Here is a 24,365-nt window from a genome sequence, read left to right on the forward strand (position 1 = left end):
TGTACTTCCTTCTCTTTCAGTCTCTTCCGCAAAGTATCCACTTGTCCAGGATCAGGTCTTACCATGCTGGGGCCTTCAGCTCTCTCCTAGTTCTCCTGTCTTCTAGCGGGGTCTCCGACCACCCAGCATTTGTAACTGGCATGTTCCTCTCACTGTCTATGTTGACACTCACCAATCCTGTGTCTTAGTTTTTTTCAGAGCCAGGAACTCAGTGCTTTCCAAGATGTCAGCTATCCAATTCTGTGCTTCATCCAGATTTGTAACTAGGGATTCTTGTGTTAAGGACAAATTCACTTGATTGTGGGACCCAGACTATTAAATTTCTGGTTTAGCACTTGGTACTGGAATAGCCTACCCTTGAAATCAGGGCTCTTAGCTTTTTTGGTGTCGTGGACCCCTTGATAGTGCGGTGAAATCTATTGATTCCTTCTCAGAATAATGTTTCAAATCTTTAAGATAAAATACATAGGATTACAAAGGAAATCAGTTATACCGAAATACAGCTATACAACCAAGTTAATGCATCCAAGGTTAAGAACTCCTGAATTAGAGAATTTAGCATGAGACACTCCGAGTATTGGGACATGGAAAAGGTGAGCTCTGGGAGAGGGGAAACATGATGACAAGATCATGGGGTCGGGCATGAGATATAAGGTGGCTGTCACCATAGGAAGGAAGCTCACCCCCACCCCAGGCATCAGCACCTTGTGCAAAATCCTAGTCTCACCTTAGTAATTTCAGTTCTGTACTCATCTGTCAAATGCATAGACTGGATAATCTATCAGATTCTTTCCAGGGAGTTCTATGGTTCTAATTCAAAGAAATTAATCCACAATCATATGGATGGGCTTTCCTTTGGTAATACACATGGGGTTCAAGAGTGGCCTTCTAAAGACATTGTCCCTACCTTTTTTTTTCCTAACTCAAAGTAGTGACTTTTGCATAGTGGGAATTACAGGGCTAGGTCATATAAGAGATGGTACCAGTCATTTAATCCCAATTGCCCTGCCTTCCCCCCTCAAAAAAAAAAAAAGAAATGGTACCAAAGAGACAAAGTGTTTGGGGGCAGGTTGAAGTCTTTAAGGCCTAACCATATTATACAATGTCAATACTACTTACTTTGCCTAAACACAGAATAGCTCTCACCTACAATTTTATAATAGGTCAGAAATTATTTTTATGGTTAGAATGGATAAAATAATGCTGGTACTGAACCAACCCCATAATCACCCTGGACAGCTTGGTTGGGATCACTGTTCCATCCGGGGATACCCAGGTCCAGTTGTTTGGAAGTTCCCATTCAACTCCCTATTGGATTGTGAAATCCTTGTGTGCAGGGACTATTTTTGCCATTCTTTTTATACCTAGCACTTAGTGCCTGGTACATAGTGGGTTTTCATTTATTTATGTATTTAACATTTTAATTTAAAGTTTTGAGTTCCAAATTCTATCCCTCCCCTTCCTCCTCATAGTAGCGTTTTTTTTTAAACAAATGCTTGTTGACTTGACTTGATTTCCCCTAATTACCTAACAGTTTGTGTGAGATATGCCAATCAAGGGTCTGAGGTTTTAGGATTTTCTACAACTGCTCTGGTGTTCCTGGAGAGGCAATGGATACTACATACATCCTTAAGCAGTACTGGCTGACCTGATGTTGATTGACATCAGAAACATTGGTCTGAAGTGGGAGGGGAGGTTTCTTCTTCCTACATTTTATGTGCCTGTAATAATGAAATCTCTTGGGGCGGCTAGGTGGTGCAGTGAGTAAAGCGCCCACTGGAGTCAGGAGGACCCGAGTTCGGTTCTGGCCTCAGACACCCTCTTAACACCCACACAAAAAAAACTAGCTGTGTAACCTTGGGCAAGTTACTTAACTCCAATTGCCCTCCAAAAAGCAAAACAAAACAAAACAAAAAAACCACAATGAAATCTCTTCATGCAACTTTGCTATGACTTACTCTAAGGGGCAGCTAGGTGGTGAAGTGGATAGAGTACCAGGCCTAGACTCAGGAAGACTCATTTTTCTGAGTTCAAATCTGGCCTCAGACACTTATTACAAGTTGTGTGACCCTGGGCAAGTCACTTAACCCTGTTTACCTCAGTTTCCCCAATTGTAAGATGACCTGGAGAAGGAAATGGCAAACCACTTCAGTAACTTTGCCAAGAAAACCCCAAATGGGGGCAGCTAGGTGATGCAGTGAATAGAGCACCAGTTCTGGAATCAGGAGGACCTGGGTTTAAATCCGACCTCAGATACTTGACACACTTATGAGCTATGTGACCTTGGGCACGATTGCCTTGCCTTTCCCCCTCCTAAAAAGAGAGAAAACCCCAAACGGTGTCACAAAGAGTGAGATGTAACTGAAATGACCAAACAACAAAGTAACCAACGGCTACACAGCCTTCATGCATGGCTGATTAACTAAAACATTGCCAAGTAAAGAAAAAGACTGTGCTAATACAAAATTTTAAAATTTTATTTTTAAATGGCACTTCTTGTGAAACAGTAGAGACAGTTAGGATACTCTAGATTTCAACCAAAATATGATGGGATTTCTAAAAGAAAATCTATCCAAGCGGGGAAGTATAAAGAGAGAATGAGCAGTCTAGACAGGAATTTTCCCACTTCAAATTGAATAAGAGAAAACTTCTGTCAACAACAGACCAAATGGCAAGATAGCAATTAAAGGAAAACATGAAGGGGAATCAGAATAATGATTGCTCTCAGAGGGTATGGAGTTGTGCTGAATCTTCTCTTTTGAGACCTGGAAACCTACTCATGGATTCAAACCACAGAGGAAGCACATAAAATATACCCCAGCGGCTACCAGAAGATCACTTGGGTAGAATTGTTTTTAATCAGAACGTTCTGCAGTAACTGGAAGTAACCTATAGAGAAAGCCCTTGGCCAGATGAGAAGGATTAGAAGGGAAGCTGACAGCTGCCAATGAAGCTAGGTCTACAGCACTTTCTTTGTTCTCATGGATTTCTTTATCCATCCAAGGAAGGCAGTGACTTTTGTGTAGATCCCGTATTTTCCCTTCCTGGCACATCCTTCTCCCCAGCTGACAATTCCAGTGACAAAATAAGTGTCCTTATACTTGGTCACGTGTGGGCCGCCGCTGTCTCCCTCGCAGGCATCTTCAGGCTTGTTTTCGTAGCCAGCACAGAACATGTTGGAGGTGATGGTGAAGGTGCTGGACAACTTGCACGTGTTCCGATCAACATAGGGAACGGTGAGCATCTTGAGCACAGTGGAAGTGCGGCCCTTCTCATGGATGCGCCCAAAGCCGCTGACGATGCCTGTTTTCTGGCTCATCAGGACAGCCTCAGCCCAGTCCTTTTCTGGTAAGCACGCAGGAGCTACGTTTCTCCGGAACCGGATGGGTTTCTTTACCTTGATGAGAGCAATGTCATTGTCATAGGTCTCTCTGACGAATCCCTTGTGTGTCAAAATCTTCTCCACTTCATGAGCTTCTTCGTTACCATCCTCGACTTCTGTGTTCCGCTCACCTAGGAGGGAATGATTAAGAGTGCATAGGGTCTGTATTAGCAAATTAATATTAATTAATATTTAATGAAATTTATTATTTTAATTTAGGAAGCTTTTGTAATCACATGAGTTTTATTCCCTAATAATAAAACACTACAAGTTCCATAAAACTAGGTACGGTGCCTTAGCTCACTTTGTATCTCTTCCAGGGACAGGCATTGAATACACATTTGTAGAAATGAATTCAGTAAAGCAATGTCGTGAGGTAGGTAATTACAAGGGTGCAGATTTTTATAGCACTTTATCCATGGAGGGGGTAGTAAAGATATTATTACTGATATATAGATAGATACACATACACATATCCATATAGATTCCTAGATAAGAAAACTGAGGCATATAGACATAGAGGCTCATGGTCACATCACTTATAGGTATTAGATAAAAGATTCAAGCTCTGGTTTCCTGACTCCCTGGCCAGCATTTATTTTATAGATGGGGAAACTGGGTCTCAGGGGACTTGCTTAAGGTCACATAACTAAAGAATGGAGACTCAGACTCAGGTTTTCCCAGCTGCGTCCATTTGTACTATGCCATGGTAGAGACTAGAGTGAAGTCATGGCTTTGCAGCCTACAAGCTGGATCTCTTCACCTTTCTAGGACTTAGAATCCTCATCTGTAAGAGGAGACGTTTATATTGTTCAGTTAGTTGTGTCTGACTCTTTGTGCCACCATTTGGGGTTTTCTTGGCAAAGATACCTGAGTGGTTTGTCATTTCCTTCTCCAACTCATTTTACAGATGAGGAAACTGAGGCAAAGAGGGTTAAATGACTTGTCCAGGGCCACATAGCTGGTAAGTGTATGAGACTGGATTTGAACTCATGAAGATGAATCTTCCTGACTTCAGGCTTGGCACTCTGTGCACTATGGCGCCACCTAGCTGCTCACAAGGTTATAGTAGAAGGTCTCTAAGGTTCCTGCCACCTAATATTTCTTTTGTCTCCCTCACAATGAAGCATGTATAGTTCTCTGTAAACAGCAGGTATTTAGGAAGTGTTCATTGATTGATTCACCTAGGTAGCTGGTTGGTATAGTTTGAATCCTGCCTCAGACACTTATTATTTGTGTGATCCTAAGTAGGTCTTTTTTTTTTTTTAAACTCTAAGCAAGTTTTCTTTAACTGAGCGTTGATTTTTTCTTTTTCTTTTTGGAGGGGGGAAGGCAGGGCAGTTGGGGTTAAGTGACTTGCCCAAGGTCACACGTCTAGTTTTTGTGCTGTGTCTGGGGCCAGATTTGAACTCAGGTCCTCCCGACTCCAGGGCTGGTGCTCTATTCACTGTGCCACCTAGCTGCCCCCGAGAGTCAATTTTTCATCTATAAAATGAAGGTAATAATAGCACCTACCTCACAAAGCTGCTATGAGAACCAAATGAGATAACAGATAACATGTAAAGGCACTTTGCAAACTTTAAAGTGAAGAAGGAATGAGAAGAAAATAAGCATTTATAGAGTACCTACTATGTACCAGGCATTGTGTTAAGTGTTAAAAATTTTTTTTAAATAAAAGTGCTATATCAATGCTAGATATTGTTATTGTTATTAATGCCAGCTATTGTTGTTCTGTTATTATTATTTACAGAGATACCATATTGCCTGGTGCTACAGAAGAAGGAAATTTTATCTGAACTAGCAACCAGTCAGACGTTAGGACTCATTTCTGTAATTCTTGCTCCTGGGAAGGCTGAGACTGGTGGATCACTTGAGTTTGGGAATTCTGAGAAGCTGTAATGGTAATGGGGATTTGAATATCTTCCTTGCCCCTTAATGGGCTTAAGGGAATTTGAAGATCTTCCCTGTTTTGAAGATATACCTTGTTCCCTAATAGGCCAAATGTAATCACATAGAGCCTGTGGTGGGAGGAGTTTGCTGAAGGGTGGAGCTGAGCCCACAGGAAGCTGGGAGTCAGAGCAGTTAGAGCTGGAGGGAGGAGAGGATACACCCAAGGATACAGCTAAGCTTGTGTTTCTTTGTGGGAAGGTTAAAGGACAGTGTAGCACCCTTCTGTGCTATGGTGCTTTAACTTCTTTCTTGCTATGATGGATTTGGCTTCCTGGTGTTGGGATTTGACTTTCTGGTGTCTGAATAAATGTTTTGTGTCTGTCTTCTATATGGAAAGTCTGTTACATTTTGAGATTGAGAACTATGCCGGCATATTTGTTGTCAGCATCAGTGCTGTGACTATTGTATTGGTGCTACAGAAACATAGAACTAAGGGGGTCCACACTAAGTCCAGCACTGATATGATGAAGTCTCAGGAGTGGAGGGTCACCAGTTAGTCAGTCAATATTTATTAATTGCTTACTGTGTGCTGGGCACTGTGCATGCAAAAAAAAACAAAAGACAGTCCCTGTTCTCAAAGGCTCAGGATCTGGAGGAACAAACTGTCCCAGGTCAGAAAAAAGGAGCAGGTCAAAGCGTCCATGCCAACCAACATTGGAAATGGGCCACAGGTAGCTGTTGTACATCTAGCCTGAGTGAGGTGGGGGCCCAATATAAAAAAAACAAAACCCAAAACCAAAACGAAAAAAACAAAACAAAAAAGCAAAAAACAATTAGCAACCAAAGATGAATCTCAAACCTCTGCCAATTCTTGATGACTTAAGATGAGTTGTATAGCTTGCAGATTATCTAGCCCCTTCTCTACCCTCCCCCTGGTGCCGGCCATTTAACTTTCCTTTTCCCAGAAAATAAGTGGGAGGTGATCACATTGTCTTAGTGCTGGATGCATAGCTGGTATTTAATAAGGACCTGCTAACTGATCACAAAGAAGAAGAGAACAATATTTGAAAAACAAGGTAGAGTAGGATAATGAACGACTCCCATGGTTTCAAAGATGGGCTCCAATGCTCTTTAGTTGGGCCACTGTGGGCAAGTCCCTAAGCTTCCATTTCCTTATCTGTAAAGTGTGAATAAGTAATAATTGCACAATTCGAAGGATTAGTAGGAAAGTATCTCATGATGTTCCCCCCACCACACCCCCACTTACTTCCTTTAGTCTAGACCCACAATTTCATCCATGTGGAGAAAACCCAGGATGGGGAAGTCGTCTGTTACCTCTAGTCTTAGAGAGGTCCCTGGGGACACTGGGAGTTTAAATGGCTCATGCAGAGTCACATAGCAAGTAATTCTCTTTCTGACTCTGAGGATGGCCATTATGCAGCATTGCCTCTGGTAAACCATGAAACACTTCATATATGTAAGCTGTTACAAGTGAAAGAAAGAGAACTAATTTGGAGTTAGCTTCAAATTTGGAGTGTGTGACGTGATGTTGAATATTTATGAGAGAGAGACAAAAACAGAGAGAGACAGAGAGAAGAGAGTGGGAAGAGAGAGACAGAGATGAGAGACAGAAAGAGACAGAGATTGAGAGAGAGGAGAGAGAGAAGGAAGGAAGGGGAGGAGGACAAGGGAGAAGGGAAGGGAAAGAGGCAGAGATAGTTACAGAAAGAGATAGAGGTGAAAAGAGAGCCAGAGCCAGAGAGAAACATAGAGCCTGACAGAGAGAGCTCAAGTGAGCCAGCACGTGGGCCACACTTACTATGGTTTTGGTGGCTGAACTTTTAGATTCCAACTACAAGTAGTAACAAGAGATCCCAAAGCTCTTTGCTAGATCAGTCACCTTTTCATCTGAAGAGTTCTTTCTGATCTGTGGTTTTGTTTTTAAAGAACCACGTTTAAGAAATAGCTAGTATATGTGTGTATATGCCTCAGTGCATATACATCCATATGCAAATATACATACATACATGTAAATATATGTAGATATATGCATATGGACCTAGATACTTATCACTTATAGTTGAAGACAGTTTTCTGCAGCAATGAGAGGTTTAGTGACATAAGCAGCATGTATTAAAGGCCAGTCCTCTATCCACTATGCCATGAAATCTCTCATACTAAGATATATTTGATTATTTTTCACATATGAAGATGGCACTTTGGAATCATGCAGATATGACAGTCAACAAGGAAAATGATATTTAGGAAAAAGATACAAGAGTTGGTCACACAAAGCAATTTCTACCTCTCTTTATTCTCCCTCTTCTCTTCTCAAAGCTCTGTAAGCTCCAGGGTGGCTAGGTGGCTCAGTGAATAGAGCACCTGCCCTGGAGGCAGGAGGACCTGAGTTCAAATCTGACCTCAGACACTCAACACTTATTAGCCATGTGACCTTGGGCAAGTCACAACCCCAATTGCCCTGCCTTCCCCCTCCAAAAAGATAGAAAAAAAAGGAAAACTAGAATGTAAGCTCCTTGAGGGCATAATGTTGTACACATAGTAGGCACTTAATAGGTACTCGATGGATTGGATTGGAAAGACATGAGAGATTTATGGCTATTGCTCATATTTCCTTCAGTTGCTGAGGTGATCCATGAATTGTAGTCACTTACCTACTAACACCTGGAATCTCTTCAATGGGAACATGCAGTGAGCGGCAGAAAGGACAAAGTACTCATTCAATATTGTACCTCCACAGAATCCTTCTTTCTTCTCATCTATGAGAAGAGCCTACAAGGAGAAAATTATTAACTTCAAAATAAATATTCAAAGAGAAGGCTGGACCTCTCTTTTTATTGGAGAGGCAGAAGACCACAGGGCATGGAAGGTTGGTTACAAATGTTGTCAGATGAGATCCTGGAGTGAATTGGTTTTGTTCAGCTGTTTTAATTTGTAACAAGAAAGCACATTGGGTAATTTAGGTGGGATATAGCTAGAGATTACTGTGATATAAAAACAAAAGGCATCAACAAAATTTTATCTAAAAATTAGAATAGAATATAACCTCTTTGAGAGCAGCAGTAATACTATTTCATGTTTGCTTTTGTATCCTTGATACCTAGCACAGAACCTGGCACCTTATAGGGACTTAATAATAAGTGTTCGTTTGCTTGATTGATCAAAGGGAAGGCTATTGAATGTAAAATCATCACTGTTCATGAAGAAAAAAAAAGAAGCAGCTCTGGCTAAATTTGCCTATTTGATTAGCACACCAGTTCTTAGAAAGATTCCTGGCACATAGTAGGCATTTTACAAATGTTTATTAACTTTATTGATTAACTGTCATGTTATTATTCCTAAATGCCGCTTTACTCATGTTATTTCCTGATGGCAGAATTCAAAATGGTTCCCTGTATTAGTTTATTGTATTGATCTGAATGCTTTGCCCCACATCTTTCCAAAGCCTATCTTTAGGATATCTTTGTTATGTGAAGAGTAGGGACTTTTCTGTGGTTGGAATTCCTGTGGTTGCTACACAGAACTAGGCAGTACTTTTGAGTAAGTAGAAGAAATTTTTGTCTATGTTGTGTAATTTTAGGGACATTAGAGAGCTCTCTCAAGTGCCACAGAGTCTAAAGTTCAGCCACAAGAGATTAATCTCTTTGTATTTTCCTTCCTGCTGTCTTTCCTTTAAAAATGCAAATATTCTGAGGGGTAGCCGGGTGGCTCAGTGAGTAAGAGCACCGGCTCCAGTGTCGGGATGACCTGGGGATCAAATCTGGGCTCAGATACTCAGCACCACACCCAGAAATAACTGGCCGTGTAACCTTGAGCAAGTTACTTAACCCCTATTGCTTTAAAAAAGAAATGCAAATATTCTGGAAGGGGTAATATCAAATTGATACACAGTTAATGACATCACATTTTCCTCTTTTAAGAGTGCTCAGATACCTTGGGGGAAAAGATGATAAAAAAAAAAGGTGGGGGGAGGCAGAGGCAACAAAGACAAACTTTAATTATCTCAGTTTTGCCAAAGCCTGGTTCTGGTATGAAGAGTTTTAAATCATACTTTCTTTTATCAGAAGGCTAATAGCTCATATTTGCATAGTGCTTTATAATTTACAAAGCTATCACAAAAACCCTGAGAAACTGGTAGGGCAAGTATTATCACCCCCATTTTCAGGATGAGGAAACTGAGGTTAAGTTTTAAGTGACTTGTCTCATGTCACATAGCTGGTAAGCTGAGAAGAGAGGATTTGTAATCTTCTCTCTACTACTCTAGTCATTAACCACTAGATGCATTGGGATACTTCAACTATTTTCATGGATCCATGTTAATTCTGTGTGAACCAATGAATTAATGATTATAAAATGCTCTGAAAATACAAACTATTAAAGACTTTCATTACTACAGTCTAGCTAGCAAATTTTTAAAATTTAATTTTTAAATTCTAAACCTAAACACCAAAAAAAAAAAAAAAAGAAAAAGAAAATTTGTATATACGCAGTTACCACATGAAAAAGGATTGTGGGTGAAAATGAATACTCTTTTCATATCATGTGGGTTTTTTTTTTTTGCTTTTTGGAGGGCAATTGGGGTTAAGTGACTTGCCCAAGGTCACACAGCTAATTTTTGTGTTGTGTCTGAGGTCAGATTTGAACTCAGGTCCTCCTGACTCCAGGGCCAGTGCTCTATTCACTGTGCCACCTAACCACCCCTATATCATGTGGTTTTAAAAAAAGGTACATAGTAAATTCCACATGTTACTTTCAAAACTGTCCCATTTGTGCTTCCTTCTGAACTTCTGTTAATTTTTTTTTAAAGTTACAAAGGTCCTTTTTTTGGGCATCACTCTCTTACCCATTCTATCCCTCCCCACAGAAAAAACGCTTTCCTGCCCAATTTAAAATTGAGAGGAAAAAAATCTTGTAACAAATAAGCATAGTCAAACATAAAACTTTTGAAAAAAAGGTCTATTAACTTATAATATGATGTACATGTGGACTATCTTTCCAAATATTTGACAATACTTTTTCTCCTGAAAATGGAAGTAATGAAATTCTTCAGAACCTTAAACTTGCAAAATTTCTTCCAGATGAGCAACATTTTCTGTTGAAAATTATAAGGTTGTCAGCATTGAACCACGGTTATGGGATTAAGCAACTGTAAACTCCATTAATAAAAGTTTCTAAAATGTCCTTCCTTTTCTTCCTTCCCCTTCCATTAAAAACACTTCATTCTCTGCTTGTCCTCCGAAATGGTGAACACAGTTAATAGCATCCCTGCCCTGCCCCCATCTGCAAACACCATTGTTACTCAACACTAACACAGTCTATCATGCAAAATCAATCATCGAATAGTAAAAACAACAACAAAAATAAAGACTTACTAAATGAATGAATTTCAGAAAATTTAAGGCACAATCTCCTCTCCAAGATTTTGTTTTTCTTCTTTCTGCCTGGACAGCCCTCTCTCACCAGACTTTCCAAATTCCACCTATTGAAATCTCACCCATTATTCAAGGCCCAGTTTCAATGCTACCTTCTCTATGAAGATTTTTCTTATGTCCTCAGACAGATGTGATCTTGCCCTCCTCTGAACTGCCATGGAACATTTTATCTTTTTCTACTGAATGGGGTTGTTGTGATGAAATCTCTTTACAAACCTTCACATTATATAAATGTGCTATTATAATATAAATGGGGTGTGTGTGCGTGCACATGTGCATTTGGTGTGGTGCTATGATCACACACGCCTTGCTCATCACCCCACTTTCTCTAACACACAGAGAAGCAGGCTGTCACTTAATTGATTAATCAGATAACCAAGTATGGAAAGTGGTACATATTTTGGCCACCAGATGGCACTACCCTTAGGCCAATAGCCCAGGGGCTACATTAAAGAGAATTCAGTACATATATTCTGACTTTCCCAAATCTGCAATTTCTCCCTTTTTCAGTGTAGGGCATTTAGCCTTCATACTCTTAACCTATTCTCTCTTACCCAGCAGAGCTGAGTTCAATAATGATCTTGGCGGGGGTGGCTAGGTGGTGCAGTGAATAGAGCACTGGCCCTGGAGTCAGGAGGACCTGAGTTCAAATTCGGCCTCAACACTTAACACAAAAACTAGCTGTGTGACCTTGGGCAAGTCACTTAACCCCAATTGCCCTCCAAAAAGCAAAAAAAAAATTATCTTGGAGTATGATTTAGTATATACTTAAAAATTATTCAGGGGCATCCAGGTAGCACAGCAAGTAAGAGGACTGGCTCCAGTGTTGAGATGACCTGGGGATCGAATCTGGGCTCAGATACTTAGCACCACACCCAGAAACACCTGGCTGTGTAACCTTGAGCAAGTTACTTAACCCCAATTGCTTAAAAATAAAATTATTCAAATCAGTTATTCTTTTTTTGTTCTGAGCCCTGACCCTGCATTTGGCAAGCCTCCTTATCAAATGACCTCATTCATAAGACATAGAACATTGAATTGTGACTAGTTACTGAAAAAAATAGAAAATGTTGAGAACTGGTTTGAGTACATAAAGGGTGACCATACTCAGGAAAATCCGGTGCTAATTACCTCTAGAATATCTTATGTATGGGCCACTAAAGAAAAAGTTGGAAGAACTCTGATCAATGAAATGCCAATCCATGATTCCAGGGGACCAATGATGAAGCATGATATCCACCATTTGATGAAGAGGTTATAGAGTACAGAATGAGATATTTTTTGAACATGACCAATGAGGGAATTTGTTTTGTTTAACTATGAGCATGTAAAAAGCAAGAACTTTTTTTTCTTTTTCTTTCTTAGTGAGGTGAGAGGTGGGAGGGGAAAAAGATTTGTTCAATTTTTTAAAATTTTATTAAAAATAAAGTAAAACTAAAAAGGTTTTTTTTTTTTTTTAAAGAATATAAGCTGATTGAGGGCAAGGGACTATCTCAATTTTATGGTTGTATTCTTAGCACCTATCTCGTGCCTAAAACAGTCTGGTTCTCTGCTCATGCTCATGCTGTCTTGGGTAAACTCCTCCTACCCACTGAGTTCCATGTGACTCAGCTGTGAGCTGGACCACATCTCAAAGCAGGTCCCATGGGCCTATTACGGGGCAGGGAAGATCTTCAAATTTCCTTAACATTATAGTCTGGGAGCACCCGTGTCCCACCCATATACTATCCATCAGCTCAGATATACTTTGTACTGACAGGTCAACAGGTCCCCAAAGAGCCAGACCCATTTCATCTGTGACCAGGCTAACTTATGGTGTTATTTTGGGGGTGTGGGGGTGAGGCAGGAAAATTGGTTACACGTATGCCAGATGACAACATTAATGTTTATGCATGCAATATATGCTCCACATGTAAATGAATATATTTGCATATGTTAATAAATATGTCAATTATAATCGTGGATTTTCTAATTTATATTTTTTATTGTCATTGTGATATTAATATTTATTTGCCTGTGTCCTGGTGTTATGCTTATACTGTGGCTATATTTGATTATTAGTGATGCATCCTTTTGATGCTTAGATTTATTTACTAATTCACTAATAATTACCATGGGTTGTTATTCTAGATACCTCGAAGTATTGTTTCCATTGAGCACTGTTTACTGCTAACTATGCCTTGTTTTTGCTATTTATGCTTAGTTGTTTACTTACTCTGGGTGCACATATACCATTGCTATGTGTACACCTGATATGTCCTGCAAATGATGTAGTAATTTAGTTAATGAAGCAGCTGGTCCAGACAGGGTTTTGTAATGGCAAGCAAAGAAGTACTTAGCTCCTTGTTTCAGTTCTTCAAGTGTCTGAGCCTCAGCTGTGATTATATCAAGTCTTTGTTAGAAACAGAACTTGTGAAGCCCACAGAGGGAGGAACTTGCCATATAAAAGCAGGAACACAAGCTGGGACCAAGTAGAACTGGGAGGAAGCATGGCTGTGGTGCCAGCACTTTGTCTGTGTTGATGGTACTTTGTCACATCTGTCTGCTGAGAGAGGACGTTGCTGCTGTTGCAGAAGCCCTGGGACCTTCCTGCTGGTTCAGAAGCCCTGACTTTCCTGCTGTCTGTTCACAGAAGTCCTGAAGGAGGGTTTTTACTGATGTTTTCCTAGGTCCTGGGACTTTACTGATGATTTATGCTGATTTCTCAGACAGAGGCCCTGTCTGTTGGTCTGTGTTGATGTCACAGGCAGAAAGTGAATTGATGATAGTGCTGGCAATGTGTGTGAACATTATTGTAACTGCTAAGCTTGATGTGTGCAGCTGGACCAGGAGCTGGGAGCTGCCTACATGTGAATCCAGTTGACCGTTGGGTGGTGGAATTAGGGTGACTGATAAGATCATGACTTATTGTGACCTAGGGGTGAGAGAACTTTGTACTTCGTGCCCCTTAAGGATGATTGAGTTAAGGATGATTGGAAGCTAGTCTCCAGTCAAGAAGAAAGAAGACTTTAGATGGGTACTTCATATTGATTGATTCAGATTGTGACTTACTGAATGATATCTTTGTTTAAGAATTTGTGGTCACTCTAGCAGTAAGCTGCTATGTTATATTGCTGTGAATATTGTTCTTTGGTTTCTGTGAATGTTTTGCCTTAGTTTATTGCTGAATAAATAGGGAGTTCACTATAGTATGTGATCAGAACCTTAAAGCTATTCACAGCAGCCGTCCTCAGGAGAGCTGCTTGTGCTTGGCTGTACAGCTTTGCATTGTGCTATGTCTAATCCATGTATATATATTTTTTTCTTTTTGGAGGGGGGAGGGCAGGGCAATTGGGGTTAACTGGCTTGCCCAAGGTCACACGGCTAGTAAGTGTTAAATGTTTGAGGTCAGATTTGAACTCAGGTCCTCGTGACTCCAGGGCTGTTGCTCTATTCACTGTGTCACCTAGCCACCCCTAATTTGTGTAGTGTTCATGTGGCTGTGATGCAAATAGTACTCTGAGATGCTTACCCATGAAGTTGGATAATTTTTCTTGTTTCGAATGTTGTTATTTATTATGATGCTTTTGATGTATACCTGCAACTAGGTGGCATAGTGGATAAAGTGTTGGCCTTGGAGTTAGGTAGACCTGAATTCAAGTCCCATCTGAGACGTTTGCTAGTTTTCTGATCCTGGACAAGTTACTTAACCTCTCCTTGCCTTAGTTTCTTCATCTGTAAAACAGGTTATTGTAAGGATCAGATGAGATAATATTTGTGAAGCCCTTAGCATGGTGCTTGGCATATAGTAGGTTCTGTATAAATGCCAATTCTTCCACGTGTGTGCCCCTGTCAGAGTATTTGGCTAAGACAGAAAATTCTTAAATCATAGGATCTCATATTTAGAACTAGACGAGACTGTACAAGAGGTCACCTAGTCTAACCCTCTGATTTTACAGATGAGGTAACTGAGGCCCAGATCTGCACAAATGGAAGAGCTATGATTTAGATCCAGGTCTCTGGCTATAAATCCAGCATTCTTCTATTTCTATCATACTACCTTATTTCACGAAGTGAAAATGACCTGGGACAATTGCTTCAACACTTGTCACAAAGATAAGGATAACTTAGATGGTAATAAATACTGATTTGGCATTTTGACCATTTTAGTTAATAATAGTTAATAATTTAGGAATTAAAAATTAGAAATTGAGAGATATCAAATCATATCTTTGACTTGACAGCATTGGGACAAACCACAATTACCTGCCATGGACATTCTCCCTCGTTGCAATTTCTTCCTCCAACAATCCTTATGAGATCCTCTCCAGTATCTCCAGTTTCTGTGTAATTTGGGAAGAGTCCATGAAAAGGATCCTTTGTGGGAGCCAGGGTTTCTGTCTCCAACTCTTTACGTGGATTCTCGTTTTGGTCTAGAGAAGGGATCCCTTGCATGGGAGGTTCTGCGGCTGACCTCTTTCTTCTTTCGACTGTGTATTTTCCACATGGGTAGGGTTCTGAAAGAAAAAAAAGAAAATACGCGATGTCTGAAAATGTCCCCAAATCATACAGCCAAAAGCCTCTGTCACAGTTAGCTTCAGAGAGTATTGCGGTGATCCCATCTATCTCTTGACTTTCAAAGGGAAAGTCTCTTAGCTTCACAAACTAGTCCTTACATCTAATTATTCTGGGGTTGATTGTTGTTATTCACTTGTTTCAGTCTTGTCCCACTCTTTGTATCCCCATTTCGAGTTTTCTTGGCAAAGATACTAGAGTGGTTTTGCCATTTCTTTTTCCATTTCATTTGACAAATGAGGAAACTGAAGCCAACAAGGGTTAAGTGACTTGCCCAGGGTCACAAAGTTAGCCAGTGTCAGAGGCCAGATTTGAACTCAGGAAGACGAGTCTTCTTGATCCAGGCCCAGCACTCTATCCATTGTGCCACTAAGCTGCCCCTTAGGTTGATTATCCAAATCTTTTGCTTCTCCTCCTCACTCCTGACTTTTTTTGGATAGTTCTCTGGGGTGAGTGTGGGGGTGGGGTAGGGAAGGAAAGGGTGGGGAGAAGTCAGTTATACATAACTAAAAAGCAGCTTGTTAGGGGAGAAAGAAAAAAAATGACTTACTTTTTAACTTTTTAAAATTAATAATAGAGAATAGGAAACTTTATTCAGTAGATACACCAAATGATGAAAATGTCTTCTCTAAAGTTCTGCTCTGATACCTCATTGTGGAAGGTTCTCCAGAGGCTTGGCTAGCTAATAATAAGAGGTACCATCTAAATAGCACTTCAAGGTTTTGCAAAGGGCTGGACACGTGTTGTCTCATTTGAACCTCACAACCATCCTGTGACTTAAGTGTTATTATTATCCCCATATTATAGATAAGGAAACCAAGGCCAGGAATGGTGTAAATGACCTGTCCAGGGCCACACAGCTACTAAGCATCTGAGAAGGAATTTGAAGTCAAGTTTTCTGACTCCAAGTCCAGGCCTCTTACCAACTTGTACCACCTACATGAGTACAACTTCATGCTGATAGGTCCTACCAAACCAGAAAAACTGAATGAAGCCAAGCATGAACTTGGCTGTAAGATTATAGTGACTCTTAAGAGGTGGCATAGTATATAGAGTGCTGGTCCTGGAGTCAGGAAGACTCATCTTTCCGAGTTCAAATCCAGCCTCAGATACTTACTAGTTGTGTGACCCTAGGCAGGTCACTTAACCCTGTTGGCCTGAGTTTCCTCATCTGTCCAATGAGCTGGAGAAAACCCCAAATGGGGTCATGAAGAGTTTGACATGACTGAAATGACTGAACAAAAACGACAACCAGCAAATCATAAAGAGGGCTCATAAGGACCAAGTCTCAGACCCTTGAAATACCAAAAGGCAATAGGAATACATTCTAGTCCTGCATGTCAGTGAAGGGAAGGATGGAGAAAGGAGACAGGTAGAAACACAGACAAGAAGAATAGGGAGAAGGAGGCTGAGGACAACACTGGAAGGGAAACGGACACAAAGAGAATTATGAGAAGAAGGGATGGGAGCCAGGGTAAGAGGATGTCCCAGATATATACCAGGGCTCCACCAGACCCAGACTGAGGCGTTGCAATGGGGACGGGTGTTTTCACCCGTTATTCAGCTGTAGTTCAAGAAGGATTCCCAGGAAGGATCTGGGCCCTAACCCTGCTGTCAAGGGGTATGTTGTGGGATGGCATGACTGTGCTCTTCCCCAGAGATGAGGATGCTGCCAAAACAGTGGTATCATATTCGAATAGTAAGTATAAAGGGTCTGAGGCTGGATTTGAACTCAGGTCCTCCTGACTCCAGGGTCGCTGCCCCAAGTCTGAGTTTCTTTTGTGTGATGTCTTCCCCCATTAGTTCGTAAACTCCTTGAGGGCAGGGACTCCCTTTATTTTTTCTTTTCAGTGGCCTGGCAGGGCGTCCCAACACCAATGAAATCACATTTTCTCCCACCAGCATTTTTTTCTAAATCCATCCCAGAGGCTGTGTCGGTGTTTAGGTCAAGGTTTATTAATGCAATGCCATTTCTCCATAGGAATCTCATAGCCTGGTGTTTCCAGACCGTGGCATCATGGACCTGTCTTTAATGAATTAAATTATACCGTCATTGAGCCTGTTTGCATTTCAGTTTGCGCTGCCTCTCAGGAAAACAGTAATTGTAATTCTTACTTAAATTTACATAGTATTTTGATAGACACTTCTCATGGTGTCTCTGTGAGATACACAGACCCCATGTGTTAACATTCCCTTTTCACAGAGGAAATTGTCCAAGACGATGAAGTGATTTGCCAATATTCATTGCTATGTAAAGTGTCCTTTTGTTGACCAAAAATGAATGACTCCAACCCTTCAAGAAACAGCCTCTTGTTCTAGTATTCAGGGCTTGGTGAACAAGTCCATCTTCATCCCTCCTGCACTCTTCATGAATTTATTATTCTATTTCTCGAGACGCACCATGCCTTTGTAGGCTGAGTGTTAAACTGAGAATCAAAGAGATTTGGATTTGAGGCCTGCCTTATTTAGTACCGAACACTTAACCAGGGCAAACCTAGTTAAAATCACTTCCTTTCATTCACAGAGACCATCCATAAAATGGAGATGCATCCACCTCGCAGGTTCAAATGAAAAGAGTCTGTAAAGTTTCTTACAAACCTTCATGTGCTATGTGCTGTAGAAGCAAGCAGTTGTATTGAATAAACATCCCATCCAAATCCTCATCTTTCTTTTTTTTTTCTTAACTCTTAAAAAAAAATTTTTGGAGGTGGGAAGGCAAGGCAATTGGGGTTAAGTGACTTGCCTAAGATCACACAGCTAGTAAGTGTGTTAAATGTCTGGGGCTGAATTTGAACTCAGATCCTCCTGACTCCCCGGCCAGTGCACTATTCACTGAGCCACCCAGCTGCCCCCAAATCCTCCTATGTCAAAGAACTCTTCTCTATCCCCTTCTTTCCTCTCTTCCTTTCTCTTTTTTCTTTCTTCCTCTCTCATTCTCTTCCTCACTTTCTCTTTCTTTCTCCCTCTCTTTGTTTCCCTCTCTTTTTCTTTCTTTTTCTGTCTTTCTTTCTTAAAACCTTAAACCCTCTGAAGTTCATAGACTGGACCACAATAGGTCCCTGCCCAAGCTCCACTTAACTGCTGTATTTTGGACCCTCCTGGCTTAGAGTGAATGTCAATGGTAACTGTTTCTCTTTGGAACAGAAATCCTGAGGGTCTTCCTTTCCCACCTTGATCTTTTTTCTTTTCTTCTAATTAAAGGAGCCAGCCCTTGACTCACTTCTTAAAGAGGCCTACTCATTGAATTCACTCTGTGTGAGCACTTGAAAAGGCCTTAACCTAAAAGGCCAGGGTCTCCCATTGCAACCTGGGTCATCTCCAGTCATCCTGATGAATATCTGGTCACTGGCCCCAGATGGCTCTGGAGCAGAAAGTGAGGCTGGTGACCCTGCACAGCCCTCCCTCACTCAAATCAAAGTCAACTGCAAGTGATGTCATCATTTCTCTCATACCATGGTCCTCTTTGAAAACGAAGCACAAACACAACAGTCCCCATCCTCAAATCTCTTAATCATTCGAATTGCTTTCTCCTTTGGACATTTATTCCTTGCAACCCTTGACATCCTGCACCATAGTCTTTACCTTTCTGAGGGATTGCCACTTGAATTTAACCATCCTCTAGTTTATAGCTACTTTGGGGCCCATTTATCACTTTACCAAGCCATTTGAGAATGTTTCTGTCCCTTCAAGCTGGTAAACATCACTGTTCTATTCTGTTACCCACACTCTATCCCTCTCATAGACTTAGAACTGGGAAGGAGCTCTGAAGACATCTACTTCAAACCCCTCATTTTCAAGGATGAGGAAATGGACGCTAGAGAAGTTATGTGATCTGCCCAAGATCATATAGATGGTAGGTATTAGGGCTAGGATTTGGACCCAGGTTCTCTCAATCCAGAGCTCCTTCTTTTTAAAAAAAATTTTAAATAATTAATTTTATATTAAAATGTAAAAAAATTAAATTTAAAGGAACTAATAAAAATTATTAAACAATTACATTTTAAATAATTATTTTTAGTTTTAAACATTCATTTCCACAAGATTTTGAGTTCCAAATTTTCTCCCCATCTCCAGAGTCCTTTCCAATGAAATTCATACACTGTGTCTCTACTCCTTTGGTTTTCCAGAGAAGACGTTCCCCTGCTGTTTCATAGACCCACCCAACTTCCTACCTGTAGGGATACAAGATTTGATGTCGTCTCCCAGGGTGTAGCCACTGGCACAGCTACATATCACGGTGCTCTTTTCTTCTTTGCAGAAGTGGTCGCACTCTCCATTATCCAAGCTGCAGAGTGTTAGTTTTGCTGCCCAAGAAAGAGAGGAGCATGATAGACTTGGTAAAGTGTCGGCATGGCCCAAAGTCAGGTTACTTCAGTGTCCTAGGGGAACCATCAACTTTTCCAGAAGGAGGAGCAAGTCAAGCAGGTTGCCATGTTATGCCCCCAATTCTGAAAAGTCTACAATGCCAGAGATTTTAATCAGTCAGAAACTCCTCCCTCCACCTCTCCTCCCCCATCATCATCATCATCATCATCATCATCATTGTCACTAACAGTATTCTGGTGTACTGGGTGAAAGGCTCATAGGACTGTAAATTTAGAACTGCAGGAGCTCTGGGAGATCAGCTAGATCAACCCCTTCATCTTAGATGGGCAAACTAAGACTCAGACATATCATGTGATTCGCCCAAGGCTGCATAGGTGGTAAGTAGCAGAACCCAAACATGAACACAGGTCTTCTGGCTCCATCTCATGTCCTTTCCAGGGTCCCATTCTAATCCTACCCCAATTTTACTTAGTGACCTCCTACAATAATTTCGTGTTTATTTTATGCCTTTTGATATTTTGTTTTGTTTTTGCTTGTGTATGTTTTGAGGCAGTCTGTCTATTCACCTAACATTGGAGGCAGTCTGTCTATTCACCAGGAAAGGAGGGGGTTGCATTACTGGGGCAATATTTGGTTATTCTTCATAAAGATATTGACCACAAAAGTTGGAGTGAATATAATATAATTATGGAACCCCCTAAATTTACTTTATAGGCATTTTACACAAGCTTGTATATATGTACATTGTTTCCCCCATAGCATGTAAGCTCCTTGAGGGGAGGGACTATTTAATTTTTGACGTGGTATAACCAGTGCCCAGAGGAGTACCAAGCACCTAGTATGTATTTAATAAATGATTGTTGACTGATTGATAATTCTGTCATCTGAAAGTCCTTCCAAAGTTAGACTGTCTCCAAAGGACACTAAGTAATTTGTATACTTAAGATATTTTTAATACATATAAAACCATGCCCCAAATTCCTTATTTTGTTTAATTAGGGACATTCCAGATTTCCTTAAAAGTATAGTTATCTCTTTCACATCATGGTGGTTAGGGGCATGGTGCCCCTTTGATCAGGAAAATCCATGAAATTTTCTTGGCCCCCCCCCCCATACTAGAAAAGACTGAATTATTATGGTATTAAAAGATAAAATATGTTGATATTATACAATACTAAATATTTTCAATGCATTTCTGAGTTTCTAAATTTTTTCTGTGTTATTTGCTGGCCTTTGTGTGTCGTCTGCGGCTTCTGCAAAATTCCCCCGAAATTTTCATTTAATTTCTTATGTTGAAACTGTGTTGGGGAAAGTCTGCAGTGTGGAAGGGATAACTGTTATCTCTTTCTGTTCTTTAACAATAGAAATAAACACAAAAATACATTTTTGATGAAGAGTTTTTGGTTTACTGATTTGTTACCCTCCCTTCCAAGGTCCCATCTCCTCTCCCTTCTTTTTCCTTCTTCTCTAAGTTTTCCTCCCCTTCCCACTCCAATAGTCCATTAGTACAGAAAAAAGAGTTCAATATAATTTGCAAATTTCTAAGACATAATATTTAAGGACTTATGTGTTAATCTCTCTTCTCCTTTATCCCTCTTCTCCATTGCTTGCCCTTCAGATAATACTAGTCTTTAAGGCACTATGATAAATAAGACTTACAAAATTCACAGTTTTTTCCTTCATATCCTTCCATACATATGCAGGTATATTCACCAAGACCATCTTTACAGTTCCCTTGATTCTGACAAGGCTGGCTTTCACACTGGTCACCATCTGCAAAGAAAAGCCTTGGAAACCAAAGTTTGCAAAGGTTTTCCATCATCCCTAATGGAAACTCCTTGGCTTTGCTGACAACATCACTTTCAGACAATCCCAATGACGTTGCTTATTGTTTCCAACAGAGCTCTATTAGCTAATTTCTAGGATCAGGCCATTACCTGTCATTTCATTATGTTCCCTCTGTGTTTTTTTCTTACATGGTATCCGACATCGATTGACGAAGTGTAGACTATCACTGGTCTACCTGACTAAAACTGGGCTCTTTTCAAAGGGAGGTTTTGGGGTGGAAACACAGCCTGAAGGCAAAGCTATTTAGAGGTGGGAAAACAATGTGACTGTGAAAGGGAGGAAAGGAAGAAAAAAAAATTTATTAAGGATCAACTATGTGCCAGGGAAGGTGCTAGAACTTTACAAACATTATCTCATTTGATCCTTACAACAAACCTAAGAGATAGGTGCTATTATCACCCTCACTTTCCAGTTGAGGAAACTGAGGCAGATAGAGGTTAAGTGACTTGTCCAGGGTCACACAGCAAATAAGAGTCTGAGATGGGATTTGAACTCAAGTCTTCTGGATTCCAAGCCTAGTATTCTATCCACTTCCTCTCTTAGACATAAGGGAGTATAAACATCATTGTGTTTTGGTAGCGAGTTTCTAGGATTCCTTTGCAAATAACACTCTACTTTCCAAATAGATCATGAATTGTAAGTGCTAAATGGGTCCTTTGAGATCATCCAGACCAGTGCCCAGAGAGAGGAACTGGGTTGCCTAAGACCAAAGAGTGAGTTAGTGGAAGTATTGGGTGGAATTTAATGTAGTAAGATAGAAGGGACTGAAATGGAGGTCAGAAGACTTTGGTTTCAGTGCTGTCACTAATTTGCAATATGATCCTAAACAAGTTACTTAGAGTGTAAGTTCCTTGAGGACAGGAACTGGTTTTCCCCACTTTGTATCTACAATGCTTCTCAGACATAGTAGGGGCTTGATAAATGTTTGTTGATTGACTGATAGCAAGTATAGAGGGACAGACTTTGTGCTAGGTCACCAACACGGTAGTGCTCTAGAACATGATTTCTTCCCCTCCCTCAAGGTGTTACCCTATTTCATATATTTCTGTGTTTACACACACACAGGTGCACGTACTGCCCAGAAAACCCCAAATGGGGGCAGGAGGGGTCAGACACTACTGAAACATCTGACTAACAACAACATATATACACATAGAAACAGCTACATGTCTCAATGGAATAGAATTCTGGGCCTGGAGTCAGGAAGACCTGAATTCAAATCCAGCCTCAGAGACTTACTGACCCTGGGCAAGTGACTTAACCTCTGTTTGTCTTAATCCACTGCAGAAGAAAATGGCAAACCACTCCAGTATCTTTGCCAAGAAAATCCCATAGACAATATTGGCATGCTATGGTCCACAGGGTCACAGAGTCAGCAGTCACGACTGAATGACTGAACAACAAATGTACATACGCACATTATTGTTCCGTCATTTCAGCTGTGTCCAACTCTTTGTGACCCTGTCTGGAGCTTTCTTGGCGAAGACACTGGGATGCTTTGCCATTTCCCTCCAGCTCATTTTACCGATGAAGAAACTGAAGCAAACAAGGTTAAGTAACTTACCCAGGGTCACTCAGCTAGTAAGTGTCTGAGGCCAGATTTGAACTTGCAAATTTAAATCTTCCTGGTTTCAAGCCCAGTGCGCTATCCCCTGTGCCACTTGGCTGTATACACACACACACACACACACACACACACACACACACACACACACACGCATACACATGCACACACACTGCTAGATACCTGAAATAAAATTCTGAGATCCAGTCAATAGTCAACAGATTTTTCTTTTTCACTTGGAGTGCAAGAGAGATCCACAAAGGGAGATATCTCTGAGTACAAACTCAACAAGCTAGAACTTCTTTTATACAGGGAAAAAAATAAAGGAAATGCTTATTTGCTTAGCTATAATAATAAGGTATTTTGTGAAAACAAACCATTTTATTAACAGGACCCAGGAATATATGGGAGTAAAAAATATTCTGTTTAAGAAACATAAAAAATTCATAGATTTAAAAATATTCTTATCATTAAAAAGTTTTAGCTTTAAAGAGACACAGGTGATATATAACTCAAACAATTAAAGTAGGATATGGGTTATATATAGTAGTCAATTAAAGCAAGATAGAGACATATGGGGTCCCAAAAGTCTTGGTGCAGTCTTACGTTTCAATAGCTTAAATAGCTATTTAAAAACTGCATCAAGACTTTTGGGATGGTCTATATGATATAGGTAATTAACTATAGTTAGAAAATATCTGTTTAATAGGGTAACTGGCAGAGGTCACTAAGGTTGAGTAGTAATTGCATAAAAACAAGACAGTTGCTTTGGTTTGAAGTTAAACTATTCCTACATATGTACACATATATCTTAATGTATTTCACATGTAAGGATAAGATATAAAATGTAACTCACCTTTGTATTTATTCCAGAATTCCATCTGAGGAAGAAAAATAATTTAAACAGTTTGATTCTAAAAGCACAGACTATCATACATTTTCATACAGTTGAGGAAAGATAATCCAGTTGGAGGAATAGGACTATATAAAAGTGGTGTTTTCTTTCCTAAAATCCCTTTTATTTTATATTCCTTTATAATTCCGAATTATAAAGGTGACCTTCCCAAATGACAGCGAGTGAATGAAAAGATGGAAAATCATTGCTACTTCTATGAGTGCAGAGACAGTGTCAAGTCATTGGCATAATATTTGGAAACATGTCTTTAATCTGTCTTGAAAATAGAAAAGTTACAAGGAAGTTGTATTTATAACTTCTCCAAGGGCAGAGACTTACCTCTCTCCTATCTTGTCCTACACCCAAGCACTGTATTGAATATAGGAGGCACTCAATGCATGTTTGATGAATGTTAAATGAACTTATATCTCAATTATATAACCTATTGATCACCCA

General features: G+C 40.2%; 1 protein-coding gene across 1 annotated transcript in view; it reads right to left on the reverse strand.

Annotated features, from left to right (window-relative positions):
• Positions 1 to 2,456: 2,456 nt before the first annotated feature.
• The window catches only part of F10 (coagulation factor X), a 29,877-nt gene continuing 7,968 nt past the window's right edge, over positions 2,457 to 24,365 (reverse strand). The window contains exons 3-8 of the mRNA XM_069094089.1: positions 23,871 to 23,895; positions 21,262 to 21,375; positions 19,449 to 19,580; positions 14,968 to 15,218; positions 7,945 to 8,062; positions 2,457 to 3,513 (exon numbers count right to left, since the gene is read on the reverse strand). Coding sequence (XP_068950190.1) covers positions 2,960 to 3,513; positions 7,945 to 8,062; positions 14,968 to 15,218; positions 19,449 to 19,580; positions 21,262 to 21,375; positions 23,871 to 23,895 — 1,194 coding nt within the window. The 3' untranslated portion in view covers positions 2,457 to 2,959. The remainder of the gene's footprint in view (positions 3,514 to 7,944; positions 8,063 to 14,967; positions 15,219 to 19,448; positions 19,581 to 21,261; positions 21,376 to 23,870; positions 23,896 to 24,365) is intronic.

Source organism: Petaurus breviceps, unplaced genomic scaffold (genome assembly GCF_028583685.1).
Source record: "Petaurus breviceps papuanus isolate PSGF00001 unplaced genomic scaffold, PetGlider_PUasm1.0 214, whole genome shotgun sequence".
NCBI classification, from domain to species: Eukaryota; Metazoa; Chordata; class Mammalia; order Diprotodontia; family Petauridae; genus Petaurus; species Petaurus breviceps.